Genomic DNA, 19,175 nt, shown 5'->3' with positions numbered 1-19,175 from the left:
TGTGAAAAAATATGGTTGTGTTTTGTTCGACCTCGGATAGGTGTATACTTTTTTGGGGGAGGCCCTGCCACTAGCCTAATCTGTCTTAATTGGTACTGGTTTCCTGAAATGCGTCGTCAAAACAGCTGAAATGACTGAGGCAGGCAAATATTAAGGAGCTCAGGGGATACACGCGCAGGGAAAACCCTTCGTTAACGTTAATTATTCCCTCAACACCTGAGAGCAAATTCAATTTAAGTGTGAGGCCTATCATTGTCACATAAACGCATCAGACCAATTATTGCTCGGTGCATATTGTTCATGCAACAAGCTGTCTCCATGGCAAAGGAAACAAATAAGTTAAATTATCCTAGAAAAAATACTTTCAGTTTTTCATCTTCATCACTGTTATTAGTGCCAAATAGAAAATGTCTAATTATATTTCTTTAGAGCCCTCTCTGTAAATCAAAATGTGATATTCTATAGAATATAAGGCTACTATCTTGACAAGGCTTTGTGGGACGGTAATGTGTTTCAGAGACTCCAACGTGCGTTGACAATCCTCTTATAGTATGCCTTACCGAATATGGATTAGGTCCGTGTGCAGCACCCGTTTTGCCTACAGGTCACTTTGAAAGGGCTTTGATTGAATTGGCGTGGTTGATCTTGGCCTGCTATAATGTACAGTATATATTCGTTAGAAATTCAATATAAATAAGTTTGACATTGAAGAAAATATTGCTTTATTTTGAATGTTTTAGTAATCTAAGTTTCTGCAACCTGTTGAGCATCAGGTAACCTTGACTTTCCAAGGATACCTTACAATAGTACATAATGTTATTCTGTTTGAATGTAATGAGCTAATATTATAAGGTGAGAAAAATGTAACTTGTGTGTGGAGTGTACCTGTGTAGGGCGCGCTAGCCGTGTGAAGCGCGAACAGCGGGATGTAAGGCGCTCTCTAGGGTGCTGAAGTTGACAGACACAACGGAGCTCCTGCCTCTGCCTCACTCTATCATTCAGACCAGAAAGATAATGAGGTGTTGTGTCTTCAACTGGGAAACGGTATGACATTTTACATGAGTGAAAATATAGAGAATACTGAAATGGTGAGGTGAGGATTACTGGGGGGGAAAACAGGAGTGTTAAAAAACTCTTCAGGCTTCTCAGCTTTCAAGAAGGCCAAGAAAAGCAATGGTAAGTGCAACCTATTATGCTTCAAACTATGCTATTTCACGAGTGTATCTTTGGGAAAACATGCTATTAAATACAGTGATCTCACTTTCACATAGCCTACTTTGTTTTAACGCTATGCAGTTCAATAAACTTTGAAGTAGCCTAACCCTAATTAGAATGATGTTACAATAAATACGCTACTCGAAACTTTCTTTTGCAGGTGTCTTTGGTTTGGTTTATAATGCTCTGATGTAGGATCACAGTTCACCAATACGGATACTCAAGCAGGATAATGCAACATATTCCTCTAAATGTTGGAGGTGTGCTATGGGACTTATCCAACTATCCATACAGTCCCACCATCTTCAAGAGCAGACAAAGCCTTACAACGCTGCCATTCTATAACTTTCTGCTATGGGTCCTGCTCGGGGTTTTGACGTTTCCATGCTGTGTCCAGTGTTTAATCTTCAAAGTTGGGGTTCTTGGGCCCTGGAACTGCGACCCGGTCTACTCCAAGGCCCTACCTGCGCTGGCCGCTAAACTGGCCCTGGGCAGAATAAACGAGGATTTCAGTTTAGATTTGGGAAGCAAATTGGACTTCGTGATCTTGCAAGAAGCATGTGAAACGTCTAAAGCGTTGACCACATTTGTGTACTACGAGAAAATGGTGGACGGTTTCGTCGGCCCCACGAATCCAGGATACTGTGACGCAGCCTCACTTTTGAGCAAAAATTGGGATAAAGCTATCTTTTCCTGGGCTTGTATTAACTATGAGTTGGATCGAATCAAGAGTTACCCAACCTTCGCACGGACACTGCCGTCACCCACACGGGTGTTGTTCACGGTGTTGAAGCATTTCTGTTGGGCCAACATCGGCATCGTGTCTTCCAATGAGGATATCTGGATGGACACCGCGGGTAAAGTGGCCAACTCCCTGCGGAGCCAGGGACTTCCCGTTGGCATAGTAGCGTCGGTGGGAATGAACGAGACGGAGATGGAAAGTACACTGAGCAGAATCCAGGCTGCAGGGGAGATCAAAGGCGAGTGTTTTTAACAACTTCTTTACCGTCTCTTTGCTGAAGTTTTAGTTACTGAAGAGATACGAGTGAAGTAAGTGCAGGCTATGCTATCAAGCCTCACAAGACAGTAGGCCTACACAAATATGTGATTGATCAGTTTAAAAGGGTAATCCGCAGCTGAAACAATAACAAAGTATTTCCCTGCCCTGGTTTCGGTAATAAACTGAGGGATGGGGTAGGAGAAATGTAACCCCTTTCAAATTCATAGATAGAGCTATGGATACAATTACTAACCATCCATGATATCAACATTATAGTTTTAACCATGTTAGAGACTATAAAGTGTTTGTTTACATTTACTTTGTTTACAAACATTGGAGTACAATGAGCTCTAATTTCGGGTTCTGATGGGATACGACAGTTGGACTAAGCTAATGAGACATTTACAAGTTATATTCTTCTAGAATCAATGGGTATATATCATTAATTTATAAGTCCCAAATGTTATGCAGCAACTGCAGATTGACCCTTTAAGGTAGGGTCATTTTGGCCAATGATGAATGTTACCTCCACAAGTGTTGATTAAGTTATTTTCAACTTGATTAGGGGTTATCAGGTTGTCTCTCAAGTGTGAATCAACGCTATCATGAATTAATAATTTGTTTTTACAGTAGGATGATTCAGCAACATGCACAGAGATGCAATTCCTTCATGCACATGGTCATTCCAGGTGGCGACCCCTCACTGTCTCTGTCCTGTGTGTTCCAGTGATCATCATGTGCATGCACTCTGCTCTGATTGGTGGGGAGCAGCAGACAGCCTTCCTGCTGAAGGCCCATGAGATGGGTCTGACGAAGGGCCGCTACGTGTTTGTCCCCTACGACACCCTGCTCTACAGCCTGCCATACGCCAACACATCCTACTTCCCCCTGCAAAACAACACCAAGCTGCGGCAGGCCTACGACGCCGTGCTCACCATCACTGTGTCCTCAGATCTAATGTCATTCAATGAGGCGTTCAACATGGCCAAGAGGTTTGAGGAACTCACCATATCACTGATCCCACAGCAGGTAAGGAGGGTGCTTTTTGGATTTTTTCACTTTTGGGATGTGAGTGGATTCCATCTGAATTTCAATTGATTGTTATGTTATCACATTGTTATTACAATAGTATTATAAATATGCCATTGATTGCATTTATTGAATATTGGTTATGTGGAGAAACACCATAGTCTTCAGGTCATTTGATTATTTTTTTTGTTTTAGGTCAATGTATCACTCTCAGTTTTGGAAAAGCTAATCACTTTAGCCAAATGAACAATTTATCAATTGCCTCCTTGCATTCCAGGTCAACCCCCTGTTTGGAACCATCTACAACGGTATTTACCTCCTTGCCAAAGCCATGCACAATGCCAGAAGAGCTGGTAAGTGGCTCTCTGGGACCAACCTAGCTTATTTCACCAGGAACATGACGTTCTCTGGCTTCAACCAGAAGATCCAGATAGACACTGAAGGGGAGAGCCAGACTAACTATGTCATCTTGGACTCCGACGGATGGGAGGGTCAGCTGTACCGCTCCTATATGGTGGACTTGAGCGCTGACATGGTCCGCTTCGCGGGCAAGTCCATTAACTTCCCCGGGGGTTCCCCTCCTCCCTCAGACTCCAGCTGTTGGTTTGAACCAAACACAATCTGCACTGGAGGTAGAGAATCTGTTTCAAATCAAATCATATTTTATTTGTCACATGCACCGAATACAACAGGTGTAGGTAGACCTTACCGTGAAAGGCTTACTTATAAGCCCTTAACCAACAATGCAGTTAAAAAAATAGAGTTAAGGAAATATTTACTAAATAAATTAAAGTAAAACATAAAGTTGTTAGTTTGTGTCTTTCATTCTTCCATCACACAACCAAACTATGTCTTTAGTCTCCATCTCTTACCTGTGTCTCAGGTGTGGAGATAACCTACGTCATAGTGATGTTTGTGATCCTCTTCGTTATGATCGTGGGAGGACTTGGTCTAAGTCTGTTCGTAAGGTAACTCTTCTCACTGTGCTGTTCTGTTTCTTACTGTATTTTTATGCTGTTCAGATACATAGAGACTATTAAGCCAGACAGAGATAGTTGGTATTGCTGTGCTGTGATCTTGGCTGACATGCTCTCTGATTGGCTGGCAGGAGGAGAATCCAGCAGATCCAGTTGGTGAAGGGGCCCAATCGGATCCTACTGACTCTAGAAGACCTCACATTCATCAACCCTCAGCTTAGCAAGAGGGTAAATATATTTTCCCATGTGATTCTCTACAACTTTACCTCTATCTGGTATACTGTATGTTCATTCATATATTTTATACCTCATAGAAAATCACTCTAGAGGAGCTGGGTGACTCTAAAAGTGCGATAGACAACAACAGTATGCATTCAGGAGACCCGCACCACTCTGTGAACAGCATCACTACTGCAACACATGAGACCACAAATGTAGCTGTCTATGAGGTAAGTTGACGACGTTGACCGCTGAACCACAAGTTCACTTTTCATTCCTATCACAAAAGATTTCAACGTGACTTGTAGAGAATGGAGCCAGGATAAAACCACATATTTTTGTCCATGGCTTCACAGGGTGACTGGGTGTGGCTGAAAAAGTTTGAAGAAGGCCATTTCAAGGAAGTCAAGCAGAGCACGACCAAGATCTTTACAAAGGTACAGTAAAACATAACAACAACAGCAAGCTCAAGTACAAGGTCAGTGAAATGCTTGCGACCTCTACCGAACAGTGCAGAAATAAATATCTAAAATAGTATAACTAATACTTTTTTAAATATAAATCTATATATTTTATTTCATATATATATATATTTTTTATTAGTATTATACTATTAAGAAAACATGAGAAATAACATAATGTATAGAATCTTGTCTGGGATGTGAGTTTGTTTTTGCTAACTTTGGGGTCTTCATTTTGTGTGAATGTGTCCAGATGAAGGATCTGCGAAATGAGAACATCAATCCGTTCCTGGGGTTCTTCACAGACTGTGACATGTTTGCTGTGGTGACGGAGCATTGTTCCCGTGGCAGCCTGCAGGACCTCCTGAGGAACGACGACGTCAAGCTGGACTGGATGTTCAAGTCTTCTCTGTTGCTGGATCTAATCAAGGTATGACATGTTTGACGTATCTTCTATATCTTCTAAAACCTGTTTCGGCCAGCAGATCATGTTAATTTAAAATGTTTTTCTGGTACTTTGTTATAAGTAACACCAATGGTTTACCAGTGTTGATCATATTGGCCTCTCAGGGTATGAAGTATCTGCACCATCGAGAGTTCCCTCACGGCCGGCTGAAGTCACGGAACTGTGTGGTGGACGGTCGCTTTGTCCTCAAGATCACAGACTATGGCTTTAACGAGCTGCTGGAATCCCAGAAATCTCCCCAAAATCTAGTTCCACCTGAAGGTAACATCTATGCCTAGATCTACACGTTTTTTTGGGAGAAAATGTCACTCTTTTTTTGACAGTGCAGTCAAAAATGTGATATATATATATATATATATATATATTATGAGGTTGAAATAACCCTGTGAATTTTTTAAATGTATGTTAGTGCCCTTTTAGTGTAAGAGTTGTTTGAAAATACTGCCTTAAATTTCAGCTTGTTTTGCATGGGTGGTGTGATGGACCACCTGGTGACATCATAACAAACAGAGTTTTCCCTCCTCTCTGCAAGTAACAGTTTTCAGGTTACACATCCCTCCCACTAGGCTCCTCCAGTTAGGCCCCTCTCTCAGACCACTCCCAGACAGTCCTAGCAAAATTCTTGCTTGAGAAATGTCATTTTACTAAGAAGCTATTTTTGTAAGGTACTTAATTGTTAGCCAGAAATGATTTGATATTGAAATCAAAATGGCTGCATTGGACCTTTAAAGATGGACATCACACACAATAATTTGTATTTCTAGTTTGTGAGCATACATCTATGTCATTTAAATGTGCTGCATTTAAGTACCATGCCAAAATCATGACCCTGTGCATCTTTATCTCAGATCAGTTTTGGACAGCTCCAGAGTTCCTCCGAGACGTGGAGAACACAAGGAAGGGGACCTATAAAGGAGATGTGTACAGTTTTGCCATTATACTCCAAGAGGTGGTTGTCCGAGGACTTCCGTATTGCATGCTGGGTCTGACTCCTGCGGGTAGGTCTGGGGGATACAAAACAGGCAAAACCATACAATCCACTCTGAGAGGAAATGTTTTGTTTTACCTTGAGGTCATTTTTTGCATTTTGTGAATCAACATCAATTGATTGATTAGTTATACTGATATCTATCGAATAATGTCAGAGTTGTAAATCACAATAATTTCCCTATCTACAGTGTATAATGTAGCTACATATTGTACAGCATTTCTGCTTTGCTTTGACAAACTGTCTTGTACCAGCTGCCAATAAGCTGTGTAATGAGTTGTTATGCTCTAATGCTGTTGCTATATAACCTCTCACCTCTCTTTCTCTCTCCCTCCCAATCAGAGATCATCCGTAAGGTGAAGAAGCCTCCTCCCATGTGCAGGCCTACGGTGGCCCCAGATCAGGCTCCTCTGGAGTGTATTCAGCTGATGAAACAGTGCTGGAGCGAACAGCCTGACCGGAGACCAGCCTTCGATGAGATCTTTGACCGGGTCAGCAACACTCATCTGTCTCCATGGTTATGTTAGCAGTTGACGTTACTCTTCAATAAAACACACCCCAAAGCAAATCAGGGGGAGAAAAATAGGTTTATTCAAAGAAGAGATGTTATACTGAGAGGTACAGTTGAAGTCAAAAGTTTACATACACCTTAGCCAAATACATTTAAACTCAGTTTTTCACAATTCCTGACATTTAATCCTAGTAAAAATTCCCTGTCTTAGGTCAGTTAGGATCACCACTTTATTTTAAGAAAATTTAAGAATTTTAAGAATTATTTCTTTCATCACATTCCCAATGGGTCAGTAGTTTACATACACTCAATCAGTATTTGGTAGCATTGCCTTTAAATTGTTTAACTTGGGTCAAACGTTTCGGGTAGCCTTCCACAAGCTTCCCACAATAAGTTGGGTGAATTTTGGTCCATTCCTCCTGACAGAGCTGGTGTAACCGAGTCAGGTTTGTAGGCCTCCTTGCTCACACACGCTTTTTCAGTTCTGCCCACACATTGCCTATAGGATTGAGGTCAGGGCTTTGTGATGGCCACTCCAATACCTTGACTTTGTTGTCCCAGTATGCTTGAGGTCATTGTCCATTTCGAAGACCCATTTGCGACCAAGCTTTAACTTCCCGACTGATGTCTTGAGATGTTGCTTCAATATATCCACATACATTTCCTGCCTCATGATGCCATCTATTTTGTGAAGTGCACCAAACCCTCCTGCAGCAAAGCACCCCCCAACATGATGCTGCCACCCCCGTGCTTCACGGTTGGGATGGTGTTCTTCGGCTTGCAAGCATAACCCCTTTTCCTTCTAACATAACAATGGTCATTATGGCCAAACAGTTCTATTTTTGTTTCATCAGACCAGAGGACATTTCTCCAAAAAGTACGATCTTTGTCCCCATGTGTAGTTGCAAACTGTAGTCTGGCTTTTTATGGCGGTTTTAGAGCAGTGGCCTTTCAGGTTATGTTGATATAGGACTTGTTTTACTGTGGATATAGATACTTTTCTACCTGTTTCCTCCAGCATCTTCACAAGGTCCTTTGCTGTTGTTGTGTCTTTGGCATCATTAAACTGAAGACTTATTTATCAAATAACTCTCTGTAATTATTATTACGCGATTAAACTGATTAATCATGTAACTTTAATTAACTAGGAAGTCGGGGCACCAAGGAAAATATTCAGATTACAAAGTTATAATTTTCCTAATATAACTTTTCAGATATTTTCATATCTGATCAATTACTCTTCTTAATTAATGAATTATTTACTTTACCTCACGTTAGTCTCATTCCAAACGTCGTAAATTATTGGTTATCTGCACGAACCCAGTCTTCACTATATCCATACATCAATTGTCTTAAATAATTTATTTATTAACTAACTAAACAATCACAGAAGTGCACACACAAACAAACAAAGTAAATATGGTTACAAGAAATGATAGAGGAATGTGCCCTAGTGGGCTAAACTGGCATGGCGGCTTGTTAGACAAAAGGGGAGTGGGGGTCAGCTGAGAAGTCACTACAGAGTTGATAATTATAACAATTGAAATGCTAATACTTTGCACATGAACGTTCACGGAACATTCGGGAACAATTGCAATCAATATATATTTACGCTCAGTGTGTCGTCTTGATCGCTGTTGAAAAGTTTGTTTATTTTGTGGAATTGTCCGTCTCTCTCTCTCTCTCTCTCTCTCTCTCTCTGTCGTGGTTAGAATGGATAGTTCAGAGTGACATTCATTCATGTCGTTATGGATAGGTGTTTCGGCGGGTGGCGGTCTTCGCGTTCAATGATACCGAATTCCTAGCTGCAGACTAGTAATTAATATCAAAGACTTGTTCTTATTCTGTCGGTATCGATAGTCTAAGAGTTTAACCACGTGGGATGGTTAAAAGATTCAGCAATCTGGTCTCAAACCTTGGCCCTCTCGTTATCGAGGTAAGCTGGTCTGCAAACTTTGTCCTCTCGTGATTGAGAGAAACATGGTCTGGTGATAGAAAACCAGAGTGGGGGTTTTATTCGGAAGGGCAGAAAAGGGCCTGTCCCAGGATGCCCGACCATAACTGTGCTCCTCTGATTTAGTTAAACTCAAAAGGGAATTGGAGTTTCCTTCATTAAACAGTCCAAAATCACATTACACAATTTTACAAACAGTATTATCCTCACTCATTAATTTTATACAACAATTAGATGTAAACCTCATATCTGAGGCTATTATATAAACAGCGTTATGGTAATGTAGCCGCACCGTCTCCCATGAGCTTCACCAAGATTACCAAACGGACCAGTTCGTAGCTGGATTCTTCACCGATCTTTTATACCTTCTCCGGAACATAAATGTTGTTCGGACCTCAAGTTCTGTGAGGTGGAAGAAATTCGTTTGTTCTCTATGAAACTTCACTCTGTCTCTATACTGTGTGGCCATGAGGCAGGATCTTCCGTAGGAATTTATGACCTATCTGACCACAGCAGCCTGGTTGTAGGAGGCTGAGAGAGGGGGATGGTGCTCGCTGTACCCAAAGAGGGCAACGTCATGACACTGTTGTTCTGGGATTGATTTGCACTTTTCGCACCAAAGTACGTTCATCTCTAGGAGACAGAACGCGTCTCCTTCCTGAGCGGTATGTCGGCTGAGTGGTCCCATGGTGTTCATACTTGCGTACTATTGTTTGTACAGATGAACGTGGTACCTTCAGGCATTTGGAAATTGCTCCCAAGGATGAACCAGACTTGTGGAAGTGCTCAATTTTTTTCCTGAGGTCTTGGCTGATTTTTTACATTTCCCCATGATGTCAAGCAAAGAGGCACTGAGTTTGAAGGTAGGCCTTGAAATACATCCATCATTTGACTCAAATTATGTCAATTAGCCTATCAGAAGCGTCTAAAGCCATGACATAATTTTCTGGAATTTTCCAAGCTGTTTAAAGGCACAGTCAACTTAGTGTATGTAAAATTCTGACCCACTGGAATTGTGATACAGTGAATTATAAGTGAAATAATCTGTCTGTAAACAATTGTTGGAAAAATGACTTGTGTCATGCACAAAGTAGATGTCCTAACCGACTTGCCAAAACTATAGTTTGTTAACCTCTAACGCCTACCAAACCCGGATCCGGGAGCACCCCCATCACAAAAGCCACAGGGATATCATATAATAAAATGTTCATGAAATCACAAGTCCAAGACACCAAATGAAAGATACACATCTTGTGAATAAAGCCATCATTTCTGATTTTTAAAATGTTTTACAGGGAAGACAAAATATGTAAATCTATTAGCTAACCACGTTAGCAAAAGACACCACTTCCATACTCCACCATTTTTTTTACTCCATCAGCAGCTATCACAAATTCGACCAAATAAAGATATAAATAGCCACTAACCAAGAAACAACCTCATCAGATGACAGTCTAACATATTTATTGTATAGCATAGGTTTTGTTAGAAGAATGTGCATATTTTAGGTATAAATCAGAGTTTACTATTGCAGCCCCCATCACAACTCTCACTAAAACGACTAGAATAACTACAGAGACCATCGTGTATTAGCTAATTACTCATCATAACACATTTCTTAAAAATACACAGCGTACAGCAGATGAAAGACACAGATCGTGTGAATCCAGACAATATTTCAGATTTTCCAGCCAAACACAATATAGCGTTATATTAGTTTACCACATGTGCAAACATCACCCCAGCATTGATTCAAGGCAAAAAGAGCGATAACGTGTAAACCACCAAAATATATTAATTTTTTCACTAACCTTCTCAGAATTCTTCAGATGACAGTCCTGTAACATCATATTACACAATGCATATAGAGTTTGTTCGAAAATTTGCATATTTAGCGGCACAAATCGTGCTTATACAATGAGAAAAGTAGCCAAAAGCTCAAGCAATCTGTCCGGCGCCATCTTGGAAAGCCACCTATTCTTATCGAAAACTATTCATAAACTTGACTAAAAAAATACAGGTTGGACAGCAATTGAAAGACAAATGAGTTCTTAATGCAATCGCTGAATTACATTTTTAAAATTAACCTTACTGCGCAATACAGGCTGCGATAACACAATGCTACACTGCAAGAAATGGCGTCTCATGCATTTTACTTTTTTCAACAGAACAATGAATTAACAGCATAAAGACTGCTTACTATTAGCTGAGCTTCCATCAGAATCTTGGGCAAGGTGTCCTTTCTTCAAAACAATCGACTTTTGGCTTAAAGATGTCCTCTTGTTCTGTCGAATTAGCCGCTAAACGTTAGCCACCCACTGGAGAGGTGCCCAACTAGTGGAAGCGCGTCACAAAGAAATCCAGGAAAATCGCAATAAACTGCTATAAACTGCTATAAGTCGGTTTAAATTAACTACCTTATGATGTCTTTAACACCTATAACGAATAAAAACATGACCGGAGATATAGAACTACTAAAACGAAAGCGTTTGCAGGACGTCATTGTGAAGTCTTCTTGGGCCAGGCGCACCGTTGAAAAGGATGGTACTTCCTGTTCCACGGTCTTATATAAGGTCCCAGATTGCGCAATCGACTCCATTCAAATTCTCACCGCTTACTGACATCTAGAGGAAGGCGTATGCAGTGCATGTACCCTCATAGCTTACATTGGGACTTATAAACTGACCCCAGAACAGGGACCTCGATTTCTGAAATCTCACTCCCTGACAATAAATGTGCTGCAGAATGAGTTCTGTTTCACTCAGAGAAATAATTCAAACGGTTTTAGAAACTAGAGAGTGTTTTCTATCCAATAGTAATAATAATATGCATATTGTATGAGCAAGAGTGAAACAGGTGAAACAGCGCCCCCATATTGACAAGAAGTTTTAACAAGAAATTTGTGGAGTGGTTGAAAAACGAGTTTTACTGACTCCAACCTAAGTGTATGTAAACTTCTGACTTCAACTGTAGATGTTCATTCTCCTGTGTCCTCAGTGATTCTCTCCTGTGATTCTCTCCTGTGATTGTCTCGTCAGAAAAGGGACAAGATGTACTTTGGAACCCAGCCCTAGCCTGTGGTTGAACAATTGGAATTCCTTGCAATAAAACTGGGCCAATGGCTAAATAACAAGTATCCTATTTCAGGAATCAATTTGGACCAATGAGAACTTGCCATGTAGCTATGAGTCCCAGACTGAAATTCCTCCCATGTCTCTGACCCATTGATCATTAATTCCCTATTACAGAAAAAACACTATTTCCATTGATCGTTAGTACTCTATTGACTTTTAGTCCTCTTGAGCTTTTGTACTCTATTGACCTCTCGTCCTCTGCGTTGTGTATTTATCTTGTAGATATTCTTACAGTTACCTGCTGTCAGTGTCATAGCAGGGTAATGCAGGGAATATGTCTGGGTAATTATAGGCTGAAGACAGCAGAAATTGGTCTGTCAGCACTCATGGGCCGGGTCTTGCCTACTACTTAATAAAACGAGATACTGTGTACTAATTGTATTACACACTATTTAGAACGTACAGTTTAGTAAAAACAAATGCAGTACACAACAACTATCAACATACTCGGCTCACCCATCCTGAGAATGTGTCATCCAATAATGCTCAATTTAAAGCATACTTGAGTTTTGAAATTTCACTTACTATGAAACGTTCTATTTTCGCATATAGTACCAGTCAAAAGTTTGGACACATCTACTCATTGAAGGGTTTTTCTTTATTTTTACTATTTTCTACATTGTAGAATAACAATGAAGACATCAAAACTATGAAATTACACATATGGAATCATGTAGTAACCAAAAATATATTTCTGATTCTTCAAAGTAGCCACCCTTTGCCTTGATGACAGCTTTGCACACTCTTGCCATTCTCTCAACCAGCTTCACCTGGAATTATTTTGCAACAGTTTTGAAGGAGTTCCCACATATGCTGAGCACTTGTTGGCTGCTTTTCCTTCACTCTGCGGTCCAACTCATCCCAAACCATCTCATTTGAGTTGAGGTCAAGTAATTGTGGAGGCCAGATCATCTGATGTAGCACTCCATCACTCTCCTTCTTGGTTAAATTTCCCTTACACAAACCAGATGGGATGGCGTATCGCTGCAGAATGCTGTGGTAGCCATGCTGGTTAAGTGTGTCTTGAATACTAAATACATTTATTTCACCTTTATTTAACCAGGTAGGCTAGTTGAGAACAAGTTCTTATTTACAACTGCGACCTGGCCAAAATAAAGCAAAGCAGTTCGACACATACAACAACACAGAGTACACATTGAATAAACAAACATACAGTCAATAATACACCAGAAAAAGTATATTTACTGTGTGTGCAAATGAGGTAAGATAAGGGAGGTAAGGCAATAAATAGGCCATGGTGGTGAAGTAAATACAATATATGAATTAAACACTGGAGTGAGAGATGTGCAGAAGATGAATGTGCAAGTAGAGATACTGAGGTGCAGAGGAGCACCTAGCAAAGACTTGTAGATGACTTGGAGCCAGTGGGTTTGGCGACGGGTATGACGCGAGGGCCAGCCAACGAGAGCGTACAGGTCGCAGTGGTGGGTAGTATATGGGGCTTTGGTGACAAAACAGGTGCCACTGTGATAGACTGCAACCAATTTGTTGAGTAGAGTGTTGGAGGCTATTTTGTAGATGACATCGCCGAGTCGAGGATCGGTAGGATGGTCAGTTTTACGAGGGTATGTTTGGCAGCATGAGTGAAGGATCCTTTGTTGCGAAATAGGAAGCTGATTCTAGATTTAATTTTGGATTGGAGATGCTTAAAAACTTCTTATGGCTGAGATCCCGTTAACGGGATCGACATGATAACAGCCAGTGAAAGTGCAGGGCGCCAAATTCAAACAACAGAAATCTCATAATTAAAATTCCTCAAACATACAAGTATTTTACACCATTTTAAAGATAAACTTGTTGTAAAACTGCCAGAGATCCGGACAACAGGCCCTCCGATTTGACACACTGAACTCTATCAGAGAAGTAGTGAACCAGGCGAGGCAGTCATTTGAGAAACCAAGACTGTTGAGTCTACCGATAAGCATGCAGTGATTGACAGAGTTGAAAGCCTTGGCCAGGTCGATGAATACGGCTGCACAATAATGTCTCTTATCGATGGCGGTTATGATATTGTTTAGGACCTTGAGCGTGGCTGAGGTGCACCCATGACCAGCTCTGAAACCAGATTGCATAGCGGAGAAGGTATGGTGGGATTCAAAATGGTCCGTAATCTGTTTGTTAAATTGCCGTTCGAAGACCTTAGAAAGGCAGGGAAGGATAGATATAGGTCTGTACCAGTTTGGCTCTAGAGTGTCTCCCCATTTGAAGAGGGGGATGATCGCGGCAGCTTTCCAATCTTTGGGAATCTCAGACAATACGAAAAAGAGGTTGAACAGGCTAGTAATAGGGGTTGCAACAATTTCGGCAAATAATTTTAGAAAGAGAGGGTCCAGATTGTCTAGCCCGGATGATTTGTAGGGGTCCAGATTTTGCAGCTCTTTCAGAACGTCAGCTATCTGGATTTGGGTGAAGGAGAAGAGAGGGAGGCTTGGGCGAGTTGCTGTAGGGGGTGCAGGGCAGTTGACCGGGGGTAGGGGTAGCCAGGTGGAAAGGATGGCCGGCCGTAGAAAAATGCTTATTGAAATTCTCAATTATAGTGGATTTATCGGTGGTGACAATGTTTCCTAGCCTCAGTGCAGTGGGCAACTGGGAGGAGGTGCTCTTATTCTCCATAGACTTTACAGTGTCCCAGAACTTTTCTGAGTTTGTGCTACAGGAAGCAAATTTCTGCTTGAAAAAGCTAGCCTTAGATTTCCTAACTGGCTGTGTATATTGGTTCCTAACTTCCCTGAAAAGCTGCATATCATATAAATCATATAAATCACTGACATTGTCACCAGCAAAGAAACCCCACACCATCACACCTCCTACTCCATGCTTCACAGTGGGAACTACACATGCGGTGATCATCCTTTCACCTACTTTGAGTCTCACGAAGGCACGGCAGTTAGAACCAAAAATCTCAAATTTGGACTCATCAGACCAAAGGACAGATTTCCAACGGTCTAATGTCCATTGCTCGTGTTTTTTGGCCAAAGCAATTCTCTTCTTCTTATTGGTGTCCTTTAGTAGTGTTTTTTTTCTTCAGCAATTTGACCATGATGGCCTGATTCACGCAGTCTCCTCTGAACAGTTGATGTTGAGATGTGTCTGTTACTTGAATTCTGTAAAGCATTTATTTGGGCTGCAATCTGAGGTGCAGTTAACTCTAATGAACTTATCCTCATGAGCGCAAGTTTCATCATAGCACTTGATGGTTTTTGCGACTGCACTTGATGAAACTTTAAAAGTTCTAGAAATGTTCCGTATTGACTGGCCTTCATGTCTTAAAGTAATGATGGACTGTCGTTTGTCTTTGCTTATTTGAGCTGTTCTTGCCATAATATGGACTTGGTTTTTTACCAAAAAGGGCTATCTTCTATTTTTCACCCCTACCTTGTCACAACACAACTGATTGGCTCAAACGCATTAAGAAGGAAGGAAATTCCCCAAATTAACTTTTAACAAGGCACACTTGTTAATTGAAATGCATTCCAGGTGACTACCTGATGAAGCTGGTTGAGAGAATGTCAAGAGTGTGCAAAGCTGTCATCAAGGCCAAAGGTGGCTACTTTGAAGAATCTCAAATAGAAAATATGTTTAGATTTTTTTTAACACTTTTTTGGTTACTACATGATTCCATATGTGTTATGTCATAGTTGTGATGTCTTCACTATTATTCTACAATGTAGAAAAGAGTAAAAAATAAAGAAAAACCCTTGACGGAGTTGGTGAGTCCAACCTTTTGATTGGTACTGTACCTAAAACGCATACTATTTAGAACGCTAGTATGGGTATTAAGACACGGACAAAGTCTTGTCTCATAGCTTTATGGATTTTTACAGAGATCATAACTTATACCTGATATTACATAATGTAGTGGTAAACCGATGATGATGGTGTGTGTCACAGTTCAAGCTGATCAACAAGGGCAAGAAGACCAACATCATTGACTCCATGTTGCGGATGCTGGAGCAGTACTCATCTAACCTGGAAGACCTGATCAGAGAGAGGACAGAGGAGCTAGAAGTGGAGAAACAGAGGACAGAGAAACTGCTCTCTGAGATGCTACCTCCGTGAGTCAAGCATCATGTTATAACACAGAGACAACTAAATAAGACAATGGGCATCTTGTTATTTTATTTTATTTTGTTTGTTGCTCTGTGTCACGTTACCATTAACAGGTTACCACTAACACAAAATGTCCCCTGTCACATTACAGTTCTGTGGCAGAGGCTCTGAAGACGGGTGCGACGGTGGAGCCAGAGTATTTTGACCAGGTTACCATCTACTTCAGTGACATAGTAGGCTTCACCACCATCTCTTCCCTCAGTGATCCCATCGAAGTGGTGGACCTGCTCAATGACCTGTACACGCTGTTCGACGCTGTGCTCAGCAACCACGACGTATACAAGGTCAGTTATACTATTTTCACACTACTGAGTTGAACCGAAATGAGCTGAGCCGAGGCATCATAGTTGCTGGAAACGGGTTGGGGTGCCGTGCCAGGGGAGCTTCACAACAGATCAAGTGACGTGATGATTTTTTTTGTATCAACGTGCCAATGTTTCACTGTATGCCTGCTTGTTTTCATTGTATAGGTGGAGACCATTGGTGATGCCTACATGGTGGCATCAGGTCTACCCAAGAGGAATGGCAACAAACACGCAGCGGAAATAGCCAACATGTCCCTGAACATCCTGAGCTCTGTGGGCACCTTCCAGATGCGCCACATGCCCAGCGTGCCCGTCAGGATACGAATAGGGATACACTCAGGTGAGAGTGGGCATTGGGTTGTCCCTGCCTGGCAGACACACTCTGAAGTTAGGCTGATTAGCTAGATGATCAATCTTGCTCAATGGTTGTATGCCAAAGTAAGGTGTTTATAAATAGGAAGAGTTTCTTTCTTAAACACCATATATCCATTTTCTGAAATGTTGTTAAATGAGCTTATATTGTTTAAAGAACTTATGAAAGAGATTGGTGTGTTTTTTTTCAATATCCAATCATGGCATGGGTTTGTTCAATGACAGACATGTATTTGTTTAAAATCTATCACTTAATGGTTTCATTTCAGAGACAAATAATCCGTTTTTTTTGCAAAACACTATATATCCACCTTACTCTTCGTGAATTAAGTAGTATTGCTAGGTTTTACACATTCAAATGTAACGAATAACTACATTTTTAATAAAGAACTGTACAAATGATACATTTGTGATATATTTAAATGTAAAAATGTTTTATCAATACAGTTATATGAGATCTGTATGTAAAACATTTACATTTGACATCTTAGTCATTTAGCGGATGTTCTTAACCAGAGCGACTTACAGTGAGTGCATTCATCTTAAGGTAGCTAGTTGAGACAACCACATATCACAGTCAAATATACAGTGTGCCAACATTCCATTCTAGCTAAACAATGCATATACTGTATAGGGTTTTGCAAAAAATAACTACATTTTAATACACACTTAAAATCGATGAATTGGAAAAGTAATGTTTAACACGAATATGAAGCTACCCATAAGCAATAAGGTTTTGTGAAAAAACACAAATGTGAAAAATGTGTGGATATAGTGTTTTGGAAATAAGCTCTTCATATCACAATCAATCACTTTGATTCTATTTCCTTTTCTAACTGTCTGTATGTGGGGATCCATCATTCATAACGAGGGTGGCTGAAACAGTAGCAGGCCAGGGTTTGGTTTCTCAATGTGATGTCTGAGATGTGATGCTCATGTGTTGTGTGTGTACAGGGTCATGTGTTGCTGGGGTGGTGGGTCTGACCATGCCTCGGTACTGCCTTTTCGGAGACACAGTCAACACCGCCTCTCGTATGGAATCCACTGGGCTGCGTGAGTATCAGAGGTTCTTGGTGTTGATTTACAAAACATTAAGAACACCTTCCTAATATTGAGTTGGAACAGCCTCAATTCGTCAGGGCATGGACTCTACAAGGTGTCGAAAGCGTTCCACAGGGATGCTGTCCCATGTCGACTCCAATGCTTCCCACAGTTGCGTCAAGTTGGCTGGATGTCCTTTGGGTGGAACATTCTTGATACACACGGGAAACTGTTGAGTGTGAAAAACCCAGCAGCGTTGCAGTTCTTGACACAAACCGGTTTGCCTGGGCTGGCACCTTCTACCATACCCCGTTCAAAAGCACTTCAATCTTTTGTCTTGCCCAGTCAGCCTCCGAATGGCACACATACACAATCCATGTCTCAATTGTCTCAAGGCTTAAAAATCATTTTTAATCTGTCTCCTCCCCCTTCATCTACAATGATTGAAGTGGATTTAACAAGTGACATCAATAAGGGATCATAGCTTTCACCTGGATTCACCTGGTCAATCTATGTCATAGAAAGAGCAGGTATTGTTAATGTTTTGTACACTCAGTGTATTTCTGCTCAGGATGTCTGCATTATTTTGCTGGTATGATTTGTAGTGACAGTGTTATTTCCTTTCAGCTTATAGAATTCATGTAAACATGAGCACTGTGAAGATCCTGCGCTCCCTCAACAAGGGCTACAAGATAGACGTCAGGGGCATGACAGAGCTGAAGGTATAAACACCTCACAATACATTATCCTCTGTGTTCACCTGTAGGATTTCTTTCAACTGTTTATAAATAAATCATGAATAACGATGTGTTCCTACAGGGTAAAGGCATTGAAGAGACATACTGGCTGGTTGGGAAAGAAAACTTCACAAAGCCTTTACCGAAGCCTCCAGAGATTAAACCAGGGTAAGACCTCACAATACCGTACCTTATGTTGAGACCCTGCCGAGAACTAAATTAATCTTAACACGTCTACATTTCATTCAGTGACTATTTGTTAATTGATTATACAGCAGTTTATGTGTAATAATTTCACTCATTTTCTCATCATTCACTGCATGAGCAAAATGGAGTCCCAATGAGTACCGGGATGTGATTGAGGCTGTTATGGTGGTGTTACATGTGTTGTCTACTTTAGGGATGACAATCATGGACTGAACCCAGAGGATATAGCTGCGTACAAGAGAAAAAATGCAGAGAAAAAAGCTTGATTCTCTGAGTCAAAATCGAGGAGGTAGCTAGCAATTTGCATGCCGTGCTCTGTTGTGTCATGGTGAAAATCTAGTTGTTGTGTGGTGTCTTCTGTTGCCTGTGGTTTGTGGCTTTCACAATCTCTGGGATTTTGTTGAGCCCCCTCTACTACCCCCACCCCC

At 41.0% G+C, this 19,175-nt stretch overlaps 1 protein-coding gene across 1 annotated transcript; it reads left to right on the top strand.

Annotated features, from left to right (window-relative positions):
* Positions 1–1,405: 1,405 nt before the first annotated feature.
* Positions 1,406–19,030, top strand: LOC129831841 (retinal guanylyl cyclase 2-like). Its single transcript, XM_055895337.1, has 18 exons — positions 1,406–2,195; positions 2,943–3,244; positions 3,522–3,876; positions 4,128–4,212; positions 4,353–4,449; positions 4,536–4,670; positions 4,797–4,877; positions 5,155–5,331; positions 5,472–5,628; positions 6,216–6,365; positions 6,698–6,846; positions 15,867–16,030; positions 16,177–16,369; positions 16,556–16,730; positions 17,717–17,815; positions 18,431–18,525; positions 18,623–18,708; positions 18,941–19,030. The coding sequence occupies exons 1-18, from the start codon at positions 1,448–1,450 to the stop codon at positions 19,011–19,013; spliced, it is 3,321 nt and encodes a 1,106-aa protein (XP_055751312.1). The 5' UTR covers positions 1,406–1,447; the 3' UTR covers positions 19,014–19,030.
* Positions 19,031–19,175: the final 145 nt, after the last annotated feature.

Source organism: Salvelinus fontinalis, chromosome 33 (assembly GCF_029448725.1).
Source record: "Salvelinus fontinalis isolate EN_2023a chromosome 33, ASM2944872v1, whole genome shotgun sequence".
In the NCBI taxonomy this organism is placed as follows: Eukaryota; Metazoa; Chordata; class Actinopteri; order Salmoniformes; family Salmonidae; genus Salvelinus; species Salvelinus fontinalis.
The sequence above is the reverse complement of the archived record's forward strand: the minus strand, read 5'-3'. Positions and strand labels throughout refer to the sequence as shown.